At 33.0% G+C, this 22,464-nt stretch overlaps 2 protein-coding genes and 1 pseudogene across 2 annotated transcripts; 1 reads left to right on the top strand and 2 right to left on the bottom strand.

Annotated features, from left to right (window-relative positions):
- The first annotated feature begins 4,920 nt into the window (after nucleotides 1–4,920).
- LOC109177781 (transcription factor bHLH93-like) lies at nucleotides 4,921–6,946 on the top strand. The gene is made up of 4 exons (XM_019327237.1): nucleotides 4,921–5,423; nucleotides 5,546–5,692; nucleotides 5,958–6,128; nucleotides 6,616–6,946. The coding sequence occupies exons 1-4, from the start codon at nucleotides 4,998–5,000 to the stop codon at nucleotides 6,709–6,711; spliced, it is 840 nt and encodes a 279-aa protein (XP_019182782.1). The 5' UTR covers nucleotides 4,921–4,997; the 3' UTR covers nucleotides 6,712–6,946.
- A 7,168-nt stretch (nucleotides 6,947–14,114) lies between these two features.
- On the bottom strand, nucleotides 14,115–15,860 carry LOC109177782 (uncharacterized protein At5g65660-like). Its single transcript, XM_019327238.1, has 2 exons — nucleotides 15,393–15,860; nucleotides 14,115–14,564 (listed from the first exon to the last, which is right to left on the bottom strand). Exons 1-2 carry the CDS (start codon nucleotides 15,642–15,644, stop codon nucleotides 14,364–14,366), a joined length of 453 nt encoding a protein of 150 aa, XP_019182783.1. The 5' UTR covers nucleotides 15,645–15,860; the 3' UTR covers nucleotides 14,115–14,363.
- Nucleotides 15,861–16,588: 728 nt separating this feature from the next.
- LOC109177920 lies at nucleotides 16,589–20,113 on the bottom strand (annotated as a pseudogene).
- Between the last annotated feature and the right edge of the window lie 2,351 nt (nucleotides 20,114–22,464).

The raw sequence follows: 22,464 nt of genomic DNA on the forward strand, positions 1-22,464 counted from the left end.
ATTTGGATCAGGATTCATAAAACGCACGGTAATAAATGTTAATCCGTGACATAATTTGTCCATCATTTCTGTGGATGGAGTAATAGCCACGTTCCCAAATCATTTAATTTCCACTCACTTTATTAAACTCATGATTTGCTATATATAGATCGGACCGATCAATTTACATATTGTGAAAAATAAATTGACACGTTTTATAATTCACCACATTATTTGTCATGTCGTCATTATCAAGGAGAATGTAGTTCGTCATGAAGAAGATTTTGTACCTTAATTGGCCAAAGAAACACATAACTCTGATCTTTTCTATCTGATCTAATAGATTGGTTCAAATGATGAGAACAATCACCTCATGTAAAAAGTGGGGATTGATCTTAGCTGTCCATTAGAGTTCACCAATGATGGAGCATTTTAGTAAAAGTATATGAGGTCAATTTTATAATTATTGTATACTTAATTTTTAAAATGAACTTCATCATTTTTTCTTACTTTTTAACAATCCTCAACTGTTGATCTACCTAGATGAATGGATTAGATCAGTCCTCACTTTTTGTATCTATTTGGATAGATCTATCAACGGTTGAGGATTGATGAAAAATAAGGAAAAAATAGGTTGGGTCAATTTTATAAATATTATAAATTTAAAAGTTTGTAATAATTATAAAATTGATCATATCACTTTTTACTAAAACTTTCAACCATTGATGAACCTTCATGAACGGTTGAGGTTAGTCTTCACTATTTATAGGATGACCTTGTTTTCATGAAACATAGTTTGTTTATTGGTTGGCCTGGAGCACAGATCAGAATGCATGAAAGTAACAGTCAGTCTTATCTCTCTTTGATGCATCCATGCATCCATGTTCATCTGATCTACACAACAGATTTTACATATAATTATATCAACTTCAAAATCAATCCTCGCAACCATTAGTGTAGAGTAAATCTCATCTTGTGTTTTTGGCTGGCAAAAGATGTGAACCCAAAAGCTAAATTAGTACGTTTAGATTACCCAAAACTGCCTCTCAAACAAAATTAAATAAAGCCAATACTTCACTCTCTTTAGAAATCAAACTTGGAACGTTGTAGTTATCATGTCAACTGGCTGACGAACTTGGGTAGGGAACTTTTAACTTTTATGAATTATTGGATTGGATGAGATTCTGGGATGGATTCAACACGGGACACAACAGTAAATCTGATGAATTATTTGAACTCTTGATCGAACATGACAGCATGCATTAATGTTACGTTGTTTTGTCGGAGTACGTATACTGTGTAACTGTTGCAGATGAGATGAGTCCGGCCTGTTTCATTATTCTACTTCAATTCAATTCAAATAAAATTAAAAATAAACCCAACCTGTACGTAAAACTGGATTTTGCAGGCAGCGAAAGAACAAAACCTAACAGGCTAAATTAAAGGAACATTCATGCAGTTGCATGCATATAAACGTACGTACGTACTGTGTATGTGGACAACACAGTAACATGCACTCATCACTTCACTCCCTTTAATTTGGAGGTGCCCATTCACATACTATACTATACATCATACATCAAAGGACAAACACCACAACACAACAAATCATCAACTCCGACAAAAGCATATGATATATATGTATATATATATATATATGAGCTGTTAATTTGCTTTTTTCGATGTTACGTCGCAATTGTTCACACGTGAAGATCGAATTACGACGACCTACCACTTTCTTTTTCTCCTGCCTGGATCGGAACAATGTAACTCTTCAATGGATCGGAGTTTTTGCTATATATACACTATATTACAATTCTATATACACACACTTCTATTCCTCTGATATGTTCATGATGATGATCTTCACATACTTTCATTGTATATTGTACCACCATTACTATATAATAATAATAATAATAATAATAATAATGAAGCCTTGGGCTTGTTCTAGGCAAAAAAGACAAGGTGAATTTCTATCCAACTTTTCACTTGCATATGAAAATTTTCACTTTTTAATATATCGTCCTCATTCACATGTATAGGTACGTCCTAATTGGAGTAATTTTCTCCGTCACAAGTAAACATTACTTTACATTTATTATTGAAATAAATAATATTTTTAATTAATTAGCTCCGGTCCTAAGTTGCCTCTTTTCTCCAAAAAGATTGAATTTCTAACCCCAAGAGCCCCCTAGATCCTGACGGCCCCTAAGTTATATCCTTACCGACCATATGATTGTTGGAAATTTTACTCTTTTTTTTTTTTTTTTGCAATTTAAATAGTGGGAAATTAAATTTATTATCATATTTAATTTGGTGTGGGCTTGCGAATGTTAGGTCCAGGGGCTGAGTTACGGTGGGGCAAGGGGGGCAGCTGTCCCCCTCCCCACCCCATATATATCCCTGGTAGATATATATGTATATATAGTACATGTTTTAGTATAAATATAAAAAAAAAAATTAAAAGATAATTAGTAACAAGAAACAAATTAGATTAGATGACAAAACAGGTGTGTGATTCTAAATAAGGTCAGTGGTTTGAATCTAGTGTCAATTTTTTACTTTTTTTTTTATGGCTTTTCACTATAATACAGTTTCTTTATGACTTTTTAAATATTAATTAATATTGAGATTTTTACACACACATATAACCTTTTTTTTTATATTAATAATGAGATGTGTAATTTATAATATGTTTTCTATTCTAATTATTTCATCAAATTAATTATGTTTTATATTATGTTATGAATATTTTTATAAAGTTTTGTTGTGTTTTATTTTTCGCTCATATTCAACAATATTTATGCTTATATTTTTTAAATGTTTCATATTTTTTTCAAACTATCTCTTTTATTTTAATATTTCTTCCCCACTGAAAAAAAATTTCTGACTCCGCCCCTCGTTAGGTCAATTTGGAATGTGATTACTTGAAAAGTAGGAAAGTTCATTATTCCAAATTAAAAGGGGTGCCCGGATGGCCGGATTCTTTTTGTTTTTTTTTTTTTTCTTTTGCAAATAGGTGAAATAATGTGACATTTCTAACTAGCTCATTACTTGCGGATGTGTAAGCTACTAATGGAAAATGTTGAAACCCCTTATTTTGCAAGGTTAGAATTAATTGGTCATTTAAATATATACCGATATTTTTTTTTTCCCTTTCAACCTAATGGCCTACAAATTTTGGATAAATTTGGTACCCTTTACTAGATCACCATGGCAAATTTGAACCCTCATTGAGTTGAAAATGATGTGGGCTGGATAAGGAGATATGTAGGAAGAAGAGTGATGCACCAAATTAAGGCTAATAAAAATACCACTTCAAAATAATTGAATGGACACCTCAAATTACTAAATGACTAAATTTATACCAAAATATTACTCTAGTACAAGATAAGGATGACAATGAGTCAGGGTGGGATGGGGAGGGCAACATCCACTATCCGACCCACCTTATATTTTCCCCACTTACCTTACGCCCGACTCGCATTGGTAAATTTCTTCAAAATGCATTTCTGCCCTATCAAGTGCGTGTGCCCACCACTTATTATCTTATTTTTTAAAAAATTAAAATAATATTTTAATTACTTACACATAATAAAATTCACTAATTATATTAAAATATAAAATAATAAAAATATTCAATATAATAACTGAATTGTTAATTTTTTTTTTAAATAAACGTATTAGTTTATAACAAAAAATTGTAAAATGTTGTAGAAAGTTCTATAATTAACTATATACTAGCACTTTTATATATATATATATATATATATATATATATATATATATATATATACACATTGTGGGACGGATTGAAATTGTCATTCCTAGTTTAAGAGTACAATTTTCCTTCAATTTATTATTACATTAAAAGACAACATAGTATGGAGTATTATATACCCAAGACTATAATTTTGTAAATACTGAGTGCAATCACAATTAGATCAAGTTGTTGGTTTGGTAATTATAAAATTTCAAGTTTGACTCTCTAAGGGAGCGGTTTATTAGTCTTCTCGGTTCGAGCTAGTTAACTATGAGCAATTGATGAACAATTTTAATATAGTCATCGCAAGTGCACAAATCACTACGGTCATAGTCTGTAAAAGTAAGGGTTGAACCAACATGTAAATGATATAATGCAATTTAATAACTTAAAAGACTGTAAAAAAAAATATTTTTAAAGAATTAAAAATAAAGTTTCAATTGCAGTAAATTTAACTAAAAGTTGAAGACAACTTGATAAGTAACAAAAGAATAAAATCTTAAACAACTTTGGTGACCTAATGTAGCCCCAGACTTTTGTGTTTTTTCTCAATTTAGTCTTCCGTTTGTTACTCTGTCCATTTGGTGTTAAATAGATGGGACAATTCAGTAATTTCAATATTGACATCTCTTTACTCCTAGACCTGTGAAGTGCGAAATCTCTCTTTCTTTCACAAATTACTTCCAGAATTATGTTCAAACCTACAAATATAAAATTTAATTCGCGGGTTTTGGAGTAATTCGTAAAAGAAATAAGGACTTCACACTTCTAAAAGCCGAGAGTAAAGAGATTCCAATATTGAGATTACTGAATTTTCCCTTTATTTAACACCAATTTGATGGAATAACAAACGGATGATTAAATTGTACAAAAACACAAAATCTGAAACTACATTAGGTCACCAAAATTGTTTAGGACGAAATTATGAAAAAGTACTATAATAGGTGACCATTTTGAGTATTAACTCATTACTATTTGATCATCATTCATAAAATGCATTATTGCATGCAGCATGTAGTTTCGAAATACCAATTCAATAGTCCATACATCTTCGTACACTGCAGCCACGTAGCATGTATCCCCTACTTCTGTCACAAAATAAAATGAAGAAAAAAAAAAAAAAGCTCCATATATAAGTTGGATCATAGCTAGCCTAGCTAGCCGAACCATTTTACTTATTTACCACTGCACTGCCACTTTATCTTATAGTACAGAGCATATACTGTTTCCTTGTGAGAGAGAGAGAGAGAGAATGGAGGTGAGTCGGCATGGTCTGTTGGAGGAATTGATAGCTCCATTAAACACCAATGAGTTGTTCCCAATTGGATGGATCTCTTCCACCTTTGAATCCTCCTTAGCCGCTCCAGATTTTCTACTCTCCTCAAATTCTTCCCTTGAAGACGACGACGACGACTCCACCTTTGCATGCCCTTTGGCAGATATCTTCAAGAAACCTCGTACGCCGCCGCCGCCGCCAGTGGAAGAAGTTCATGGCAGAGAAGCCCGGCAGGTTCTTGTTACTGGGTTTGAAGGTGCTAAGGAAGAGAAGAAGAAGAAGAGGAAGAAGAAAGGTGCAGAAGGGCAACCTTCAAAGAATCTAATGGCGGAAAGGAGAAGAAGGAAGCGCCTTCACGACCGCCTTTCCATGCTCAGATCGATCGTTCCCAAGATCAGCAAGGTTGTCTTCTTTTTACTGCTTAATTAATTAGGATCATATATATCAGATCGGAGTATTATTATATTATTATTTGTTGTTAAGTTGCTTAATTATAATTATACATATATATATGTGATGAGCAGATGGATAGAACATCTATTGTTGCAGACGCCATAGATTACATCAAAGATCTCTTACATAAAATCAACCAACTCCGTGAAGTTAGTGAAAACCCAACCGGATTTAAGCCGCCGCCTCATGAACTTACAAACCCTACTTGCTCTCCTAAGGTACATATTTATTGTTTTTTGATGCATTAATTGGTAGAGGAGGTAAATCCCGAATCGTCCCTGTCAGTCCCAAGTTTCCATCACCGTTACTGGTTGTCTGGGATTCTCAATGGGACTACAGCTAGAGCAAGACTTTAGGGTGATCTGTCAAACTAACTAAGTTAACGAATCCTGGCCTGCTAGACGTACTATATATTTATTGTTTGATTTTTTTGTTGAAAACTAAAAACACAAAAAAACAACATGGAATGTTTTGTTTTCCCAGTTTGATGTAGAAAGGAGACATGAAGATACAAGAATAGAGATACGGTGTGCAACAAGGCCCGGACTGATGCTGTCAACAGTTAGCACACTAGAAGCTATAGGCCTTGACATTCAACACTGTGTTACTGGCTGTTTCACTACTGATTTCTCCTTTCAAGCTTCTTGCATTGAGGTAGCTAATAACTATTATTATTCTATCAGCATTTCTTGGTTTGAGTCATGGACAACCTAGGATGATTTATCTGTCCGATATAAATGTGTATATACTAACATAAACATAATAAACCTAGCTTAAAATATAAGGAGGTGAGTCTAACCTCGTAGTAATAGCAAATGCTCAATAGACTCCACTAAGGCTCAAACACACTCCCTTCCATATGGGAGTGCACCTCAGGTACCATTAGACCACAAGGTCTTAGCTTTTTATCCTTAATTATTATTAGTATTATTATTACACAATGACATTTTAGTCTTTATACCACTTCTTCCCTTCTCATGTCAATAATTCAATCCCTCCCTACCAAACAATGTAATTTGAATTCCTGCTTTATTCCTATTTTATTATATTTCCACCAAATTACAATTCATTTCCTCCCTAATTCCTTCATTTCAACCAAACGGACTGTTAATGACAATTCTGTCTTCAAATCTTGTGTTAGGCCATGGAGCATCCAACGGTTGTCCGTCGCCCCGAAGACATAAAGCAAGTGTTATTCAAGACTGCAGGCTACGGAGGAATGAAGATGCTTATATGAGAAATAATAATATATGTCTGTGGAGTATTCATATTCATATTCCCAGAGATCAGAGTTTTAAGAAGCTAAGCAGTCTGCTTTTACAAGAAGTTTTCGGATTTTCAAAGAATAATTTCACTGTTTTTTAGCCACTACATACATGTTTGTTTCACAGATTGATCCAATCTGCACACTTTATGGTTGTATTCATTTCAAGATTTCCCTATAATTCAAACTGAGATTGAAAGTTTTGAAACATTTGCCTTGATTGCACTTCCCTTTTTTTTTGGTGACGAGGAAAACTCGATCACAGTCATTATCAGAAGATATATGCATTGAGTATAAACCCTGTCTTGTGATAATAAAAATGTAATTTTACTATAAACTTAAATTTTTAATTGAAATAAAACGCATCTTTAATTTCCACTCATTGCATCATTTTATACCATCCAGTTGTATTGAGGATACCGACTCAAGACTTCAATAGTGATACTGTAAATACTAAAGTCAAATGTGGAAATGGGCAGAACCTTTTTCTGATGAGGTTAGGAGCAGGAGCAAACACTTGGTCTGAAGAGCAAGATGTTCATCTCTTAAGAGCACGGTGCTCATCTCTTAAGAGCACGATGCTCATCTCTGAAGAGCAAGATGCTCATTTCGGAAGAGCAAGAGAAAGAGCAAGATGCTCATTTCGGAAGAGCAGGATAAAGAGCAAGATGAAGTTGCAGGAGATGGTTTGCTATAAATAGGCAACTCCTCTTCATCCAATCTCATCCCATTCCATCAGGAATTCTCCCATTAGCATAGCAAAATATAGAGAGTAGAATAGAGAGTTATATTTGTAATTCCTATTTGTAATATCATTTTGCCAATACAGAAAATCCTTCTTCAAATTGCCTTTATTTTGTGTATGATTTATTTTAAATCTTACACTAGAATTATTCTCATTATTTCCGGTACGAATTGCCGCTGTATTTTGGTGTTGTGAACCGTTTCGATCCTAACAGATACTAGCTCGAGTTTGAGACAGCTGTTATAAAATACTTAGAGTCGTGCAATATATATCGTCACAAAGAAGGTCAGACTGTCTAACCTATCTTCACTTGAGATGTCTAGCCAACCTAACTAGATCCCAGTGATAGAAGCATGGAGTTTGTTACAGTTACCCTAAAGAAAATTGCTCTTGGACCGTGTCTACATTATATTAGATTTCTTGTAACTATACTAGAAGCCAACTTAGTCTATAAATATTACCTTAATGTTTTAAAAAGGGGACAAAATGCTACTAATTAATAAATTAAAGGGATGTAATATAGTTCCCTGGTTCATCTCGAGTGACCAAAAACCTCTTTTTCTCTGCATTGCTTTGTGTTTATATATCATCTTGATTTATATTATTGTGCTTAATTATATTTACAATTTATATTAGGGTCGTGAATAAATAAACTTATAACGAAATAATCCTACAAAAATATTATTTCTGAACAAAATATCACAAGCAACAAAAGATTTAGGGTTAGTACGAGTCGAGCAAAACACCCTTTCTTTAAAAGGTGTAATGTGTTAGGATAAAATAAAACTTTATTTGCTACCTTCCGAAAGTGTTAGGATAAAATGTACTACGGCTCAATGTTCCACTATTACTCTGGTTTTCGAGCTCATTCCAGGACTTGATTTGCACCCCTACGCGCGATAGAGAGCATTTATACTATATAATTCAACATGCCTCTAAAAAGCTCTTATAATATAGTGGCGCAAATCCCCTTCTTTTTTCAATGTGGAACAAAGCTACTTATAAGTCTTTCCACCTTAATTTATTTTCCAACTCAAATTGGTCTACTTTGAAAATCAATTTCTCATTCATCCAATATCCGTTATGAACGTATAATATATCAATCTCTTCATCTCACTATAAAGAACCTTAGAACCCGACTCAAATCAGAAGTGAACCCCATGTATATTTGTACCACAAAATAACCACTTTCAATGTGATTTTTGTGCTATTTTTCCAACCCTTGTAATCTTTTCTAATTTAATTTGTTTGCTGCTAAGATTTAGGTATATATTGTGCCACACCCTTTAGCTTTTCTGGGTAATGTGAGACAGATGGAATATAATTGCATTGAATAGTAGTATGTAGCCCGGCCTCTGATCTTTCCTAAGTTCATGTATTTTGGTTTGATGGATGAAATTATTAGTTCAAATTATAAATATGTAATACTCCGTATATGACTAATATGAGACATTGTACTATTAATATTAAGTAGTAATTCACCCGCGCGATGCACGGGAAAAAAATTATGTTATTATAAATATAAATAAAAAATAGAAAAATTAAAATATTTTAAATTGTTTAATATAATAATATTTTTGAGCTTCCATTGGTCAAGTATTTATTATTTTTATAGAATACAAAATTAAAATTAAAATTAAAATTAAAATTTTGTATGGTTAATATAATATCTAATTATGTGCGTATTCAAATAAACTTATAGAGAGAATTTACATAATTACATTGATTTATTCTTAATTGTATTTTATCTATATTATAATTTTCATAATACAAATAATAACTAAGATAGTTACATTTTGAAAGCAAATTTTACATTTTGTATGAGTAAATTTAAACTCTAATTGAACACATTTTTTATATGATTATATAATATATAGCTATTTTATTTTTCAAAGTACATTTTTTATATGATTATATAATATATAGCTATTTTATTTTTCAAATGTTGTGTTTTTTTTTTATTTATAATAAAGGATGTTGTGGTATTAATTGTAACATTAATTACTTCCCAAACCATATAGCTTTATTATAGTTAAGATATAGGGAAGATTCAAATTAATGATTATCATGAGATATATTGGATGAACTTTTTGTAAAGATAAAATTAGATCAATATGTATCCCTGTTAAATTAGTTTGATAACTATAAGATTTTAAGTTTGACCTTTTAATTGGAGCTGTTTGATCTATTGATCTTTTTAGTTTAAAACAATTAATTAAGATAACTTAAGTTGGTTTACCTCCTCGTAATCTTTTGCTAGTTAGAATTACAAAACAGGCAGCCATACTTTTTAGCGTGGCAAACATTTGAGTCAGTCCAATCCTCTTCTAAAAAATTATTATATTCTATCTAAAAAATATTATACGTCCACAATAAAACAATTTTACACCAGACTTATTTTAAATTCAAGTAAAAAAGAAATATATAAATAAGATTTAGGAAGTAGTGCATGTCTGCAAATGGACTTGGATTTAAAGGCCCAAATTAGGAGTCTGATTCTTTCGTACAAGTGCCAAAAATATTAATGGTTATGAATCAGGATTCATTTTGATGTAAAAATTATATATTTATAGTTAATATTTTATGTGTCTCCAATTAATAAATTATGTGTCTGTAAATAAATTGAAAGCACATAATTTATTAACTATCGACATAAAATATGTTAACTGCATGTACAAATATGTTAACTGCATATTATGTGTTTGTAGTGAACATATTATGTGTCTTTAATTTATTTACAAGCACATAATCTATTAACTATAGCCTTATAACATATAGTATGTTAACTGTAGACACATAATATGAATGTCGTCATTTTGAATCATGATTCACAATGCAATGTGAACCCTGCTCTATAGTGTAATTTGTCCAAAAATATCAATATGACACGTGCTTGTCACATTTGGTTTTACTTATATAATCTCATATATTATATTAGGTCACATACATAAATGGAGGCTTTTGTTAGTTTAAGATTAGAAGAATCTGATCCAAAGGGATGACAAATGACAATTAATGTTTAGTACTGGTGGAGTTAGTGATAAAGCAAAGTGGAAATCCTACTCACTCCCACTATAATCTCTAGTCCCCACTTTAATTAATATTAATTTAACGTTTTTCTTTGTCAAATCATTCGATATATATTACGTTAAACATATCTTCCAATTACTGTCGTTTTTTGTTGCCTACTCCCAAACTAATGTCATTCTCCACCAGCCCTATAACAATTAGTTAAATTAAGTCGCATCTCTATTAACACGTTCAACGCTCGCCAAATCAGGGAGTAAAATTTTAGAGTAAATATAGTAAAACTTAAACAATAATTGATTTTATGACATTCAGGTACGAAAATCATGTTTCACCCACCTTCGTCACCTCTTTTGAATCCAAAATTCATTACTAATAATCATTGTCATTATAGTGCGGCCAAACGGAATGGGCAAGTATGTTACATCATTACCAAATTGGCTTAGCTAGCCAAGAACGCCACCATGCCCCCACTATACCAACTGTCTTTTTTAAATATAATCTACTCCATTCTATGATCAAGAGGCCCCAGCCTGCATCTTTGTTGTCTCTATTATCCTATGTTTAAATAAAAACACACTTTAAATGTACTTTTAAAATTTATTTTTATACATTTAACGAGGGGAAAAAGAAAAGTAGAGAATTAAAACATAGAAAACAGATAATAGAAAATGGAGAAAGGAAAGTAGAAAATTGAAATAAATGCAGTCATATGCGGATATGCTCTACACTGATTGGATGGAAAGAAAATAAGGAAGGAAGGAAAAAGCGAACCCCTTTAGAATCGATGATCAGCCAACATATCAGCAGGAAATATATAATATTAAAATCGAAATAGCAATAGTATAACATGTTTAAAAATACACCATGCATATTAAGGAAGCTAGGAAGGAAGAAAGGAAGGAAAAAGTGAATTATCCTTTGAAACCGATGATCAGGCAACACATCATCAGAAAATATATAATTGTAAAATCGAAATAACAATAGTATATAACATGTTTAAAAGTGCACCGCACATATTACATGACCAGATATGATATCAAATGTCGTAGTCATCATCATATATAATTAGGCCATATGCATTAAGATTTTGTAATCCTCAGATAAGGAGAATGGATGTGTTAAAACAATAATTACGTCCAATTTTATTTTATTTTTACTTAGTATTTATTTCAATGGTGATTCTTGTAAATTGAAGGTAGAAAAGAATAGAAGATGGATGGAGAGTAAACGAATTGTCATATCGAACAACGAAAGGTATTGTGTAGTTGAGAAGAAATTAAAGGCATATATAGTGAAAAGCATCGTTACATCGTGACAAAATCGAATAATCATCATATGGATGACGGAAGAGCAACATTATTGAGGCCTTATGTGGGACAATTTTACTTAAGATAATGGTAACATTTTTTAAATTGTTTTTTCATAATATATATTAATATCAATATTTCACAAATAATAATAATGATGTAATGTGTTATAATTGACTAGATATCAAATTGGAAAATTATAAGAAGACACTGATGGAGTAAACCTGTAACCACATTTTTAGATTTTATTAGAGAAAGAGAAAATAAAAGAATCAAAACTATAACCCTTTTTTTTAGATGAATCAAATATGACATGTCAGCACTCATCATGGAGTAAAAAATGAGTTCACAACTCGTTTGGTTTGATGTAATTTCATTGTAGTTGCATTGTAATTCCGTTTATTTCCTTAATTGCATTGTTTGGTTGGAGGGAATTGCAATTACCTCCATCCACTGAATTGTAATTCATGACACCCCCCTAGCTAGGAATTATAATTCAGTGGTGGAAAGGGAGAAATATACTGTTGTGAAGACAATTTTACCCCTGTCATTGTTCTCATCCACTCCCTCATTTATTATTACGTAAGGGCATTTCAGTCATTATATCACTTATTCCCTTCAATTCCCTGTAATCATATTCCTGCATACCAAACACTGTAATTTGAATTCCTACTTTATTCCAACTTATTCTTTTCCCACCGAATCACAATTCCTTTCCCCCTTAATTCTTCCATTTCAACCAAATGCCCTGTTACGATGCGGACTCACAAATTCTACCCTCTCAATCATATTCCATAATGTGGCAAGCATTAAGTTTCAACAACTACTCACATTAAGCACACAAATCATGCACCTTATTAAGCACAAAAACCACGCGCCTTAAGCACAAAAACCACACACCTTAAGCATGGTTGCAGTAGGCGCTGGGTGCTAGTCGGGCGCCAAGGCAGCGCCTAGCGCCTAAGCGGCCTAGTCGGCGCCTAGGCGGAATCTAGGCGGTCGCGAAAAAAACAGTAGCAAACATGCAATTTGACAATTTTAATGAGACTGTTTTCAACATTCAATCAAATAACACATCCAAATAAATGACATAATGACAATTCATAAGTCATAACATCAAAAGAATATTAAAAAAAATAAAAACTCAAATGAAATACCCAAATACTTCAATCATCCAAAGATTGAAAGTATCAAACTAGTCTACGAGTGTATATATGTCATATTATATGTATATGTCATATAAATGGACAAAATTAGCAAGGTCGAGTCGGTCGGGTTAACTCGACTAACTCGACAGAAATTGACGAGTTAACTCGGCGTAATCGGACGAGTTAGGCGCTAGGCGGCTGAATTAGGCGCTAGGCGGGCGCCTAGGCGGCTGGTCTCCTAGGCGGGAGCCTAGGGCGGAAATCGCCACGGCCTATGGGCGCCTAGTGCCTAGGCGCCGATTACTCGGTGCCTAGGCGGGATTTTTACAACCCTGACCTTAAGTTTCAACAACTACTCACATTAAGCACACAAACCACGCACCTTAAGTACAAAAACCATACACTTTAAGCAAAAAAAACTATGCACCTTAAGCACAAAACCACGCACCTTAAATTTGACCTAGATGCAAAAATTACCAAATTGCTATCAGCATTTTTTTTTAATTAAATTTTGTTAATCTTGAACGTTGATTTAAGCAAGATCAGTGGCTCAAATTTAACCGCACAACTACACCTGACGCCCTTAACTGCACGGGAACCCAATCCGATATGTGTAATATTATTTTATCAAATTAAAAGATTTATGATCGGATAATTGTCAACCAATCTCATGTCACATCATATGAGAATTAACCATCGAAAATAATTCTATAGAGTACATTAATTAGTTGAGTAGTAGTGGGGAAAATGTTTGGTGTCTATTATGTGAGTGAGACTTGATTGTGAAATTGTGTTATTTTGTTTGAGTTAACCATCGAAAATAATTCTATATAGTACACTAATTAGTTGAGTAGTAGTGTGGAAAATATTTGGTGTCTATAATGTGAGTGAGACTTGATTGTGAAATTGTGTTATTTTGTTTGAGTTAATGATTCAAATTAAGATTTAAAAAAAAAAAAAAATCACTCTTGCATTAAACTTTAAAAAAAAAAAAAATTAATGACGAAAAACATCGTAATCACCATTTAAGTATGTGTATTAACTTTCAAATCACATCAGAAAGTTTCATTTAATAACTTTCAGATTATATCAAAAAGATAAATTGTATTAAAAAAATCATGTGCAACATGACAAGACTTAAAAAGATTTTTGACAAAAATTAAAAGATTACTCGATACACTAACCATCCATATATAGTCATTCATTCATCTAGAATTTCAAGATATTTTTTTTATAAAAAAAAAATAAAAACTTTGTAAATTTACATTATAATTACATTACAAAAATAGAAAATAAAAATAGAGGGGGAGTCCACTACTGTCCACCGCTTCACGAAGCAAATGGTCAGTTTTCAGTTTCAAGAATCAACGATGACGTACGAGATGGAGCTGTAATCTAATAGAACGGCACTGCTTCAACCCCACAAAGCGGTTTGGGTGGCATTTGCGGCGGCGGGGGCGGCGGCTTCTGCACTTCCACAACCACGGCCTTCCCGGGCCGCGGCGGCTGACACGGACACGCCATTGCCAGGAACTTAGGTACTTCATCACCGGGCATTATCACCGGCAAAGTCTGCCTATGATTCTCCTTCGAATTCTGTCAACCAAAACACAAACAATTTACAATAATCGTTTCAACAAACAAATCTTGCCATTCAATTTGATAAAGCTGCCGAGTAAGGCAGTTCACTTAGTAATCATAAGATTACAGTGCTGGGTAAGGCAGTTCGCTTAGTAATCACAAGATTACAAATTAACTCTTACTGCAACCGATTTATTGACTTTCTTGATTTGAATAAGTTGAGTAATTCAAGTGATTTATTCTCTTATGATTCTTTGTTGGTTAGAGTTTCGGGAAAAAATTTTAAGTGCACACCAAGTAGTATTTATGATTTTTCTAGACAATATATATATATATATATATATATATATATATATATATATATATATATATATACTAGAATTTTTTATGCGCAATGCGAAAAAAATAGGGGCACAATATTAGTATTTTATATTAAAATTTTAAATTTATTTAAATTTTAGATATTTAAATTATTATAAAAATAATCAAAAAACATAATAAATGTAAATGAATATTATATTCCGTACCCTTTATTTATGCTCGATTTTTCCATTGACAATTGTTCAGATGGATAATATACAAAAAAAAAACTTAACAAAAAAACATACATAAATAAAGAATATAACATTCATCCACACTTATTATGTTTTTTTTTAGATATATACTATCTTATTTTAAATATATTATTTACTATTCATACGTCAAATTAACTATTTGAGTAATTTTATATTATTTTTAGATTTAAATTTTTTGTTTAATACTATTAAAAAATTAAATTAAAAACAACTCTTGTCTGAGTAATCAAATCAGACACATAAAATAGTGCGAGCAAGTATTTGCTACCTGGGGAAGGTGTTTAGGTTTATGGGGGCCGTAGCCGGCGGCGGAAGCCTCGAGATCGGCGGCGTTAGAGAAATGAGAGCGTCGGCGGAAGGATCGGAGTTTGTCCCAGTGGTAACAGCAGGAGAAGATGCCGCTCAAGCTGAAAATTAGAATCAAGAGCAGCGCCGTGCCGAGAGGGAATCCCATGGACGGCCGAGACGCGACGGTGTGAGGTGGCGCGTAATACGAACTCTCCATAAATATCGGTGGCATAAAAGTTCCTCCAAGCTGATGTTGACGCCGCTACTCCCCTCATCAAAGGGTTTAACAGCAGCTAAAAATGGAAAAAGAACAAAAAAATATCTGAATAAAATGGAAAAAATTAGATATAAAGATGATAGTAGGGCGAGTGTTACTGAGATTTATAGAACAGAGAAGAAGAAAGAAAGAATGGAGGGAGGGGTACTCATAATTTATAAAGATATGATGATCGGTGTGGTGTGGTGTGGTGCGTGATCAGGTGTAACGGTACGGAACTCGGGAAGTGAACATTATGACGTTATTATTTTTTAAAAATACAAATAATTATTAGAAAAACACATTTTTTTAATTACTTATTCTTGTAACAAAAGGTGGAATCGTCCAATCCAAACGTTTCCAACTGATCAACTAATCAACATACGCTAGATTTTTGTTAATTGCGCACAAGGAACTCCCTCATTCTACCGTTGGTAAGACTTGATCTTTGGTTTCTTATCACAAATTTCACCTATACAATCAGTTGAGCTACCCATACGGACTTAGTTATGTTATTCTATTTCAACTTCTCGTGAAAGTTATGGACAACCTAGTTTAGTGTACTTCCTTATGGTCTTTTATCAACTATAATTAAAAGACGATTTCACTCGAAACACGTTTTCTAATAACGATTACAAACTTTCCTGTAATTGAAAGTTACGAGTTATTTTAGTTTTATTAAAAAAAGTTGTGATTTTCATTCCTTGAGCACCAAAATAGCAAACCTTCTCATATTCTATAACTAAAGCAAATATTTTTAGTAAAATCACATATGAATGAACTTTTTTGCTTATGAAAGTTCATGGTTTTGTTTTTCTAACATATGAAAATTGTATCTTTTTTGCATAATTTAGAGATTGAAAATGCATTATAACAAATTCTCCACTGCTAGGATACATAAAATCTACCAAAAAAAAAGGTGATTTTTAGGATTTATATATTTTTCTCAAAATTAACAAATTATATATTTCAGTAATCAATAGAACCCAGATTAAGAAATGTCATCAAAGCCAACAAATTCTCCACTGCTACCAAACAGAAAATGGGGCCATCTTGCAAGTTGCAATTCCCTCTATAAGACAGCCCAGATTTCTGCAATCATCACTTTGTGCAATTATAATCCACTGCTATCAACTACTTTTCCCCTTCCTATAATCTCCTCCAGCACACAGCAATTCAATAATTTGTCTCAGTTCTTAACCCATTTGCAGTGGAACTGTATAGTGGGTGAAGCTGAGACCTCACATTCCATATAAAAGGCATGAATATGATGTAAACCACTCAAGAATCAACAGCTATTACCTGGTCATCGTAGATCGAAAGAGCTGTAGAGCACATCTGATTTGGCTGTATTCCATCCGTCTGATCTTCTCTTCATCCCAAAAGCCATATTTTTCATAAAACCGTCTTGCATAGTATAACACCAGCGAAAATCAAAAGCAATCCAAGAATAGCTCCCTGTCTGGAAAGTGCATACTCGGTCCAAGCCAATGGCTTTGTGATCTGGATTAGAACCATCTCAAACTGCTCATTCAAAGCCTCTAGTGTCCCTGTATTATCAATGATGATATCCGCCTTTGTCTTCTTTATATCCAGAGACATTTGAGAACTTATCCTGTTTTGGCCTCTTCCTCTGTTGATCCGTCCCTTGTCATGAGGCGATGGAGCTGTGTCTCCGGATCAACCCAAACAACAATAATAGGTTTAGTCCATTTATCCATCTTGGCTTCAAATAAAAGAGGCACATCAAGAACAATTATCTTGCAACCCTTCATCCACAGCTTCAAGACTTCCATAAATAGACCGGTTGAGATATAACATGCTAACAGCCTACAAATGCATATTACAAAAATACCATAAGCTCATTCTGTACTCTCAGAGATTGTGGAAAACTCATTCTTAAAAGCTTCTCTTACAATGCAAATGCATGGTTTACACATTATGCCACAAATAAGCAGATTCTTTAAACTGAAGAACAATGCTTTCAGTTAAATAATACAATTCCATTCCAACATGATCTGACATGTATAGTCTGATCATGACTCTACAAGTAAAAGTAATATTTTAAAAATGTTTGAATTCAGTCAATACCGCTCGATAAATGGAAAGTAAAAGCCAAGTCAAATTGGGTTCTCTCCCTACTACTTATTTCACTTCTTTTATTCTCAGTCAGGCATAACCAAACAGGTTGAATGGTTGAAATTAATTCTCTCTAAATCATATGATCAGTAACACTAGCTTGACACTATAAATACCCTACCATCCCATTGTGAGTTAGGGCCAAAAAATGTTTAGGCCAATAAATAACTACCTCCCAAGTTTTAGGGTAAGGGCAAACAAAATTTAACCCGATTGACATCCCTATCTCCAAATCAACAGTAAGAAATTGCTTTAAAGTGCCAATATTTAAAAAATGCTAATAGCTAAGGCTTTTTGTGATATGGATCCCAATATCCCACATCATTAAAAGCAATTTTATTGTTACCGATGCATGCTGGAGTTGTAGCATTGCTCCTAAGGTTTAAGCACAGAAATTGTTGACTCCGTGCCCCCAGAATAAAGATTGAAACTTACAAAATACTGCTTAGAGACACAATATAGCAGGAGAGAAAATTGCTTGAGTTTTTCAATTCTACACGATGATTTGCAAATGGGATGGCAAGGTATCCATAGTGTCAAGCTAGAGTCCCGACCACATGAATGCAACCTGTGTCTAGCTTATAATAAAAGAAGGGAAATAAGTAGTAGGGAGAGAAAAGTCCGGTCTGAATTGGATTTTTCTTGCATTTATCCAACACTCTACAACGACACAACATTAACTATTTAGTGCTTTTAAAATACCAATAGAATATTTTTCTCAACCCTTTCATCTCATCATTAACAGCCATATATCCTCATAGCAACTTTTTCCAACATAAATTTAAAGATTATATAACATAAACATGCAAAACCCCTCATTTATTAAAAGTGTCTTAAGGTGATGGTAGGAAACAAGGAATGTAATTAAAAGCATAAGGAATGTGAGGAAAAAGTGGAAACTAATAATCTAATATTGAAATCAAGACGCCGAAATAACGGGTACCCATTCAATCTCAAGTTGCTCTTTCTAATTAATATAAGTGAATAAATTTGTTCAAATACAAGACCATCATACCTCTAATCAGCCCAATACCCCATCACAAGGCCCCCCACTTTTTTTGTGTTGTCAATGTCTACAACATGAAGTAGGAAACAATAACTTCACTAATACTTTCTTGATTCCAATCTTTATTAGTTTGAACATGTTAGCTTACCATTCCTACTTTCCTCTCTTCCTTTAAAAAAAATTTCCCTTTTTAAAACAGAGAAGTGCACCCTACCATGCGAGCATTTGAAGGGTCCACAATGCTGGAAGAAGGATCCATGGGGAATATATACACTTTGTCGCCTAACCAATAACCAATGGCACATTGTCTGTAATTCATCTAAGTGCAAGCAAGATATGATCTAAAGGGTGGGGCTTTGATCCAACAACAAAGAAATGAAGAGCTCAACGGCCCATGGTGAAGAAATCATGGCTTGGGGCAATATGGGTTGGCATGTGCTATGATTGAGCGAGGAGGTAACATCTGGATTAACAAGGTTCATTAAGCGAGAACAAAATGGCATGTCGGGCCGGTGTGCAAGCGGGAAACAATGGGATGAGTGCGTCCAAGGACGGTAACCTCCCGGGGCAATCTCACGATTGTGCCCATGCAGAGGGGCAACAAGACTACCGCATCCACATGATGGGGCTATGGCGCGACCACACCCGTGCACTAATTCAAGGTCACGGCCTCAAACCCAAGGGCAACCACACAATCATGGAGTAATCACGGCTAGCTTTAGCAGTGGTGTGGAGCACCATGTCACTAGGGGCAATATTTGTGGCATATGGATTTCAATATCTATCCTACACAGTTCTGTGATGGGCAAGAGGCATAGAACCTATCCTAAGGAATAACCACGAATTATGAAAATAAAAAACACAACTAAATGCACATCAATAAAGAACCTATTAAGGAGCTGGCGTTTTGCAGGATCAGAAAATACAACTTGACCAAGCTTGCCACGATCCACCTCGCCGTTGGCCTGCAAGATGTCCTCCCCAAATGTAGCCACTACCTTTTTCCATCCAACAGTGCCTTTCATTAAGACATTCTGCATAACACAAACACCCATCACGATAACTCCCCTAAAGTACCGATAAGCAATTCAGTAATACACTAATAATGCTAGAAATGATCAGCATTCGAAACAGAAGTTTCAGTGCGGAAACCTAATTAACGGATAATACTCACACGAGCAACGATGTCGGCATCCACGACTGGAATGCCGCGGGACTTGAAATGACTGGAGGTTGTGCTCTTCCCTGAAGCAATTCCTCCCGTTAATCCAACTATCCTCATTCCAAACTGGAGGATAATCAGGATTGTTCTAAATGCAGGAAGCAATCGTTATACCCTACACCACCGGGCGTGCGTAGCACTGTGCGCCGCGCGCCTCCCAAAACGACGCCCGATAGGAAGTTATTGTGATTATTTGTATTTGTTCACACAATTATATGTATTTGTTCACACAATTACTTGTATTTGTTCATACAGCTATGTACATTTTTTATACAACTAGTATTTTCACCCGTGCGATGCACGGAATTGAATTGTTGTAATATACTAAGAATATTTTAAATCGATATATAATTATTTAAGAGTTAATTTCACCAGAGGTCGCTTATAGGATTTCTATTACCATCATTAATTATCCCTAATTTACCATAATTAAATAAATTGACCAATTATAAAGAGAGATTATTAAAAAATGCACGGGACAATTTTTTAATTAAAAAATTTAAAAATTCATTAATAAAACATAATGTTCTCATAGTTATTTCTTAGAAACTATTTAATAAAGCATTCTTTTTAGAAATTGGTGGGCCAAGCTAAACATATGGTTCTCATAGTTAATTCTTAGAAACAATTTAATAAAGCATTTTTTTTAGAAATTGGTGGGCCAAACCGCCTAAGGCAGTTTGCGATGGATATATCTCGAAAAAATACACAATTTTAAAAAAATATTTGTCCAAAACGGACAACCGAGTCAAAAGTGTTGCATTGCCGAACTTTCGAAACTTCACAGCTTTTACCCAGAATTATTGTACGAATGGAAAAGAAGAAATCAATATATTTTATTGGGAAGAGAGATGTTTTAGGAATTGGGCGGAAAGTTAAAATTTCAGGATTTTGTTTTTATATATAGTATAGATAGTATAGATTGGATGTGCAAAAAGAATTGTATTACACTATTTTATAATTTTAGAATTGAATTTTTACCCAGAGTTATTGTAGGAATGGGAAAGTAGAAATCAATATATTTTATTGGGAAGAGAGATTTTTTAGGAATTGGGCGGAAGTTAAAATTTCAGGATTTTGTTTTTATATATAGTATAGATTAGATGTGGAAAGAGAATTGTATTGCACTATTTTATAATTTTAGAATAGAATTTTTACCCAGAGTTATTGTAGGAATGGGAAAGTAGAAATCATTATATTTTATTGGGAAGAGAGATTTTTTAGGAATTGGGCGGAAAGTTAAAATTTCAAGATTTTGTTTTTATATATAGGATAGATTAGATGTGCAAAGATAATTGTATTACACTATTTTATAATTTTAGAATAGAATTTTTACCCAGAGTTATTGTAGGAATGGGAAAGTAGAAATCAATATATTTTATTGGGAAGAGAGATTTTTTATGAATTGGGCGGGAAGTTAAAATTTCAAGATTTTGTTTTGATATATAATATAGATTAGAATAGGAATTGTATTACACTATTTTATTTATAATATTAGAATAGAATTTTAAAGCAGATTTATTGTACGAATGGGAAAGTAGAAATCAATATATTTTATTGGCAAGAGAGATTTTTTAGAAATTGGGCGGAAATTTAAAATTTCAGGATATTGTTTTTATATATAGTATAGATTAGATGTGCAAAGAGAATTGTATTACACAATTTTATAATTTTAGAAAATAGAATTTTTACCCATAGTTATTGTAGGAATGAGAAAGTAGAAAAATCAATATATTTTATTGGGAAGAGAGATTTTTTCGGAATTGGGCGGGAAGCTAAAATTTCAGGATTTTGTTTTTATATATAGTATAGATTAGATGTGCAAAGAGAATTGTATTACACTCTTTTATAATTTTAGAATAGAATTTTTACCCAGAATTATTGTACGAATGGAAAGTAGAAATTAATATATTTTATTTGGAAGAGAGATTTTTTAGGAATTGGGCGGGAAGTTAAAATTTCAGAATTTTGTGTTTATATATAGTATAGATTAGATGTGCAAAGAGAATTGTATAACACTATTTTATAATTTTAGAATAGAATTTTTACCAAAAGTTATTGTACGAATGGCAAAGTAGAAATCAATATATTTTATTGGGAAGAGAGATTTTTTATGAATTGGGCGGAAATTTAAAATTTCAGGATTTTGTTTTTATATATAGTATAGATATAGATTAGATGTGCAAAGAGAATTGTATTACACTACTAGTTTTTTACGCGCATTGCGGGATTAGGATAATGCACAATGCTTTTTTGTTAAATAAGTACTTTAAAGTATATTAAGGCAGGATTATATTGAAATTGTTCATGCATAGATAATTGTAGGTTGAATTTGCGTATTTAAATAAGTAATTATTCTCCCAAAGGTTGAGTCCCCAACCCCAAGGGCCCCCCACACTCCAACCCGATAGAGCATTGTGGGAAGTTGT

This window comes from Ipomoea nil, unplaced genomic scaffold (assembly GCF_001879475.1).
Source record: "Ipomoea nil cultivar Tokyo-kokei standard unplaced genomic scaffold, Asagao_1.1 scaffold0805, whole genome shotgun sequence".
In the NCBI taxonomy this organism is placed as follows: Eukaryota; Viridiplantae; Streptophyta; class Magnoliopsida; order Solanales; family Convolvulaceae; genus Ipomoea; species Ipomoea nil.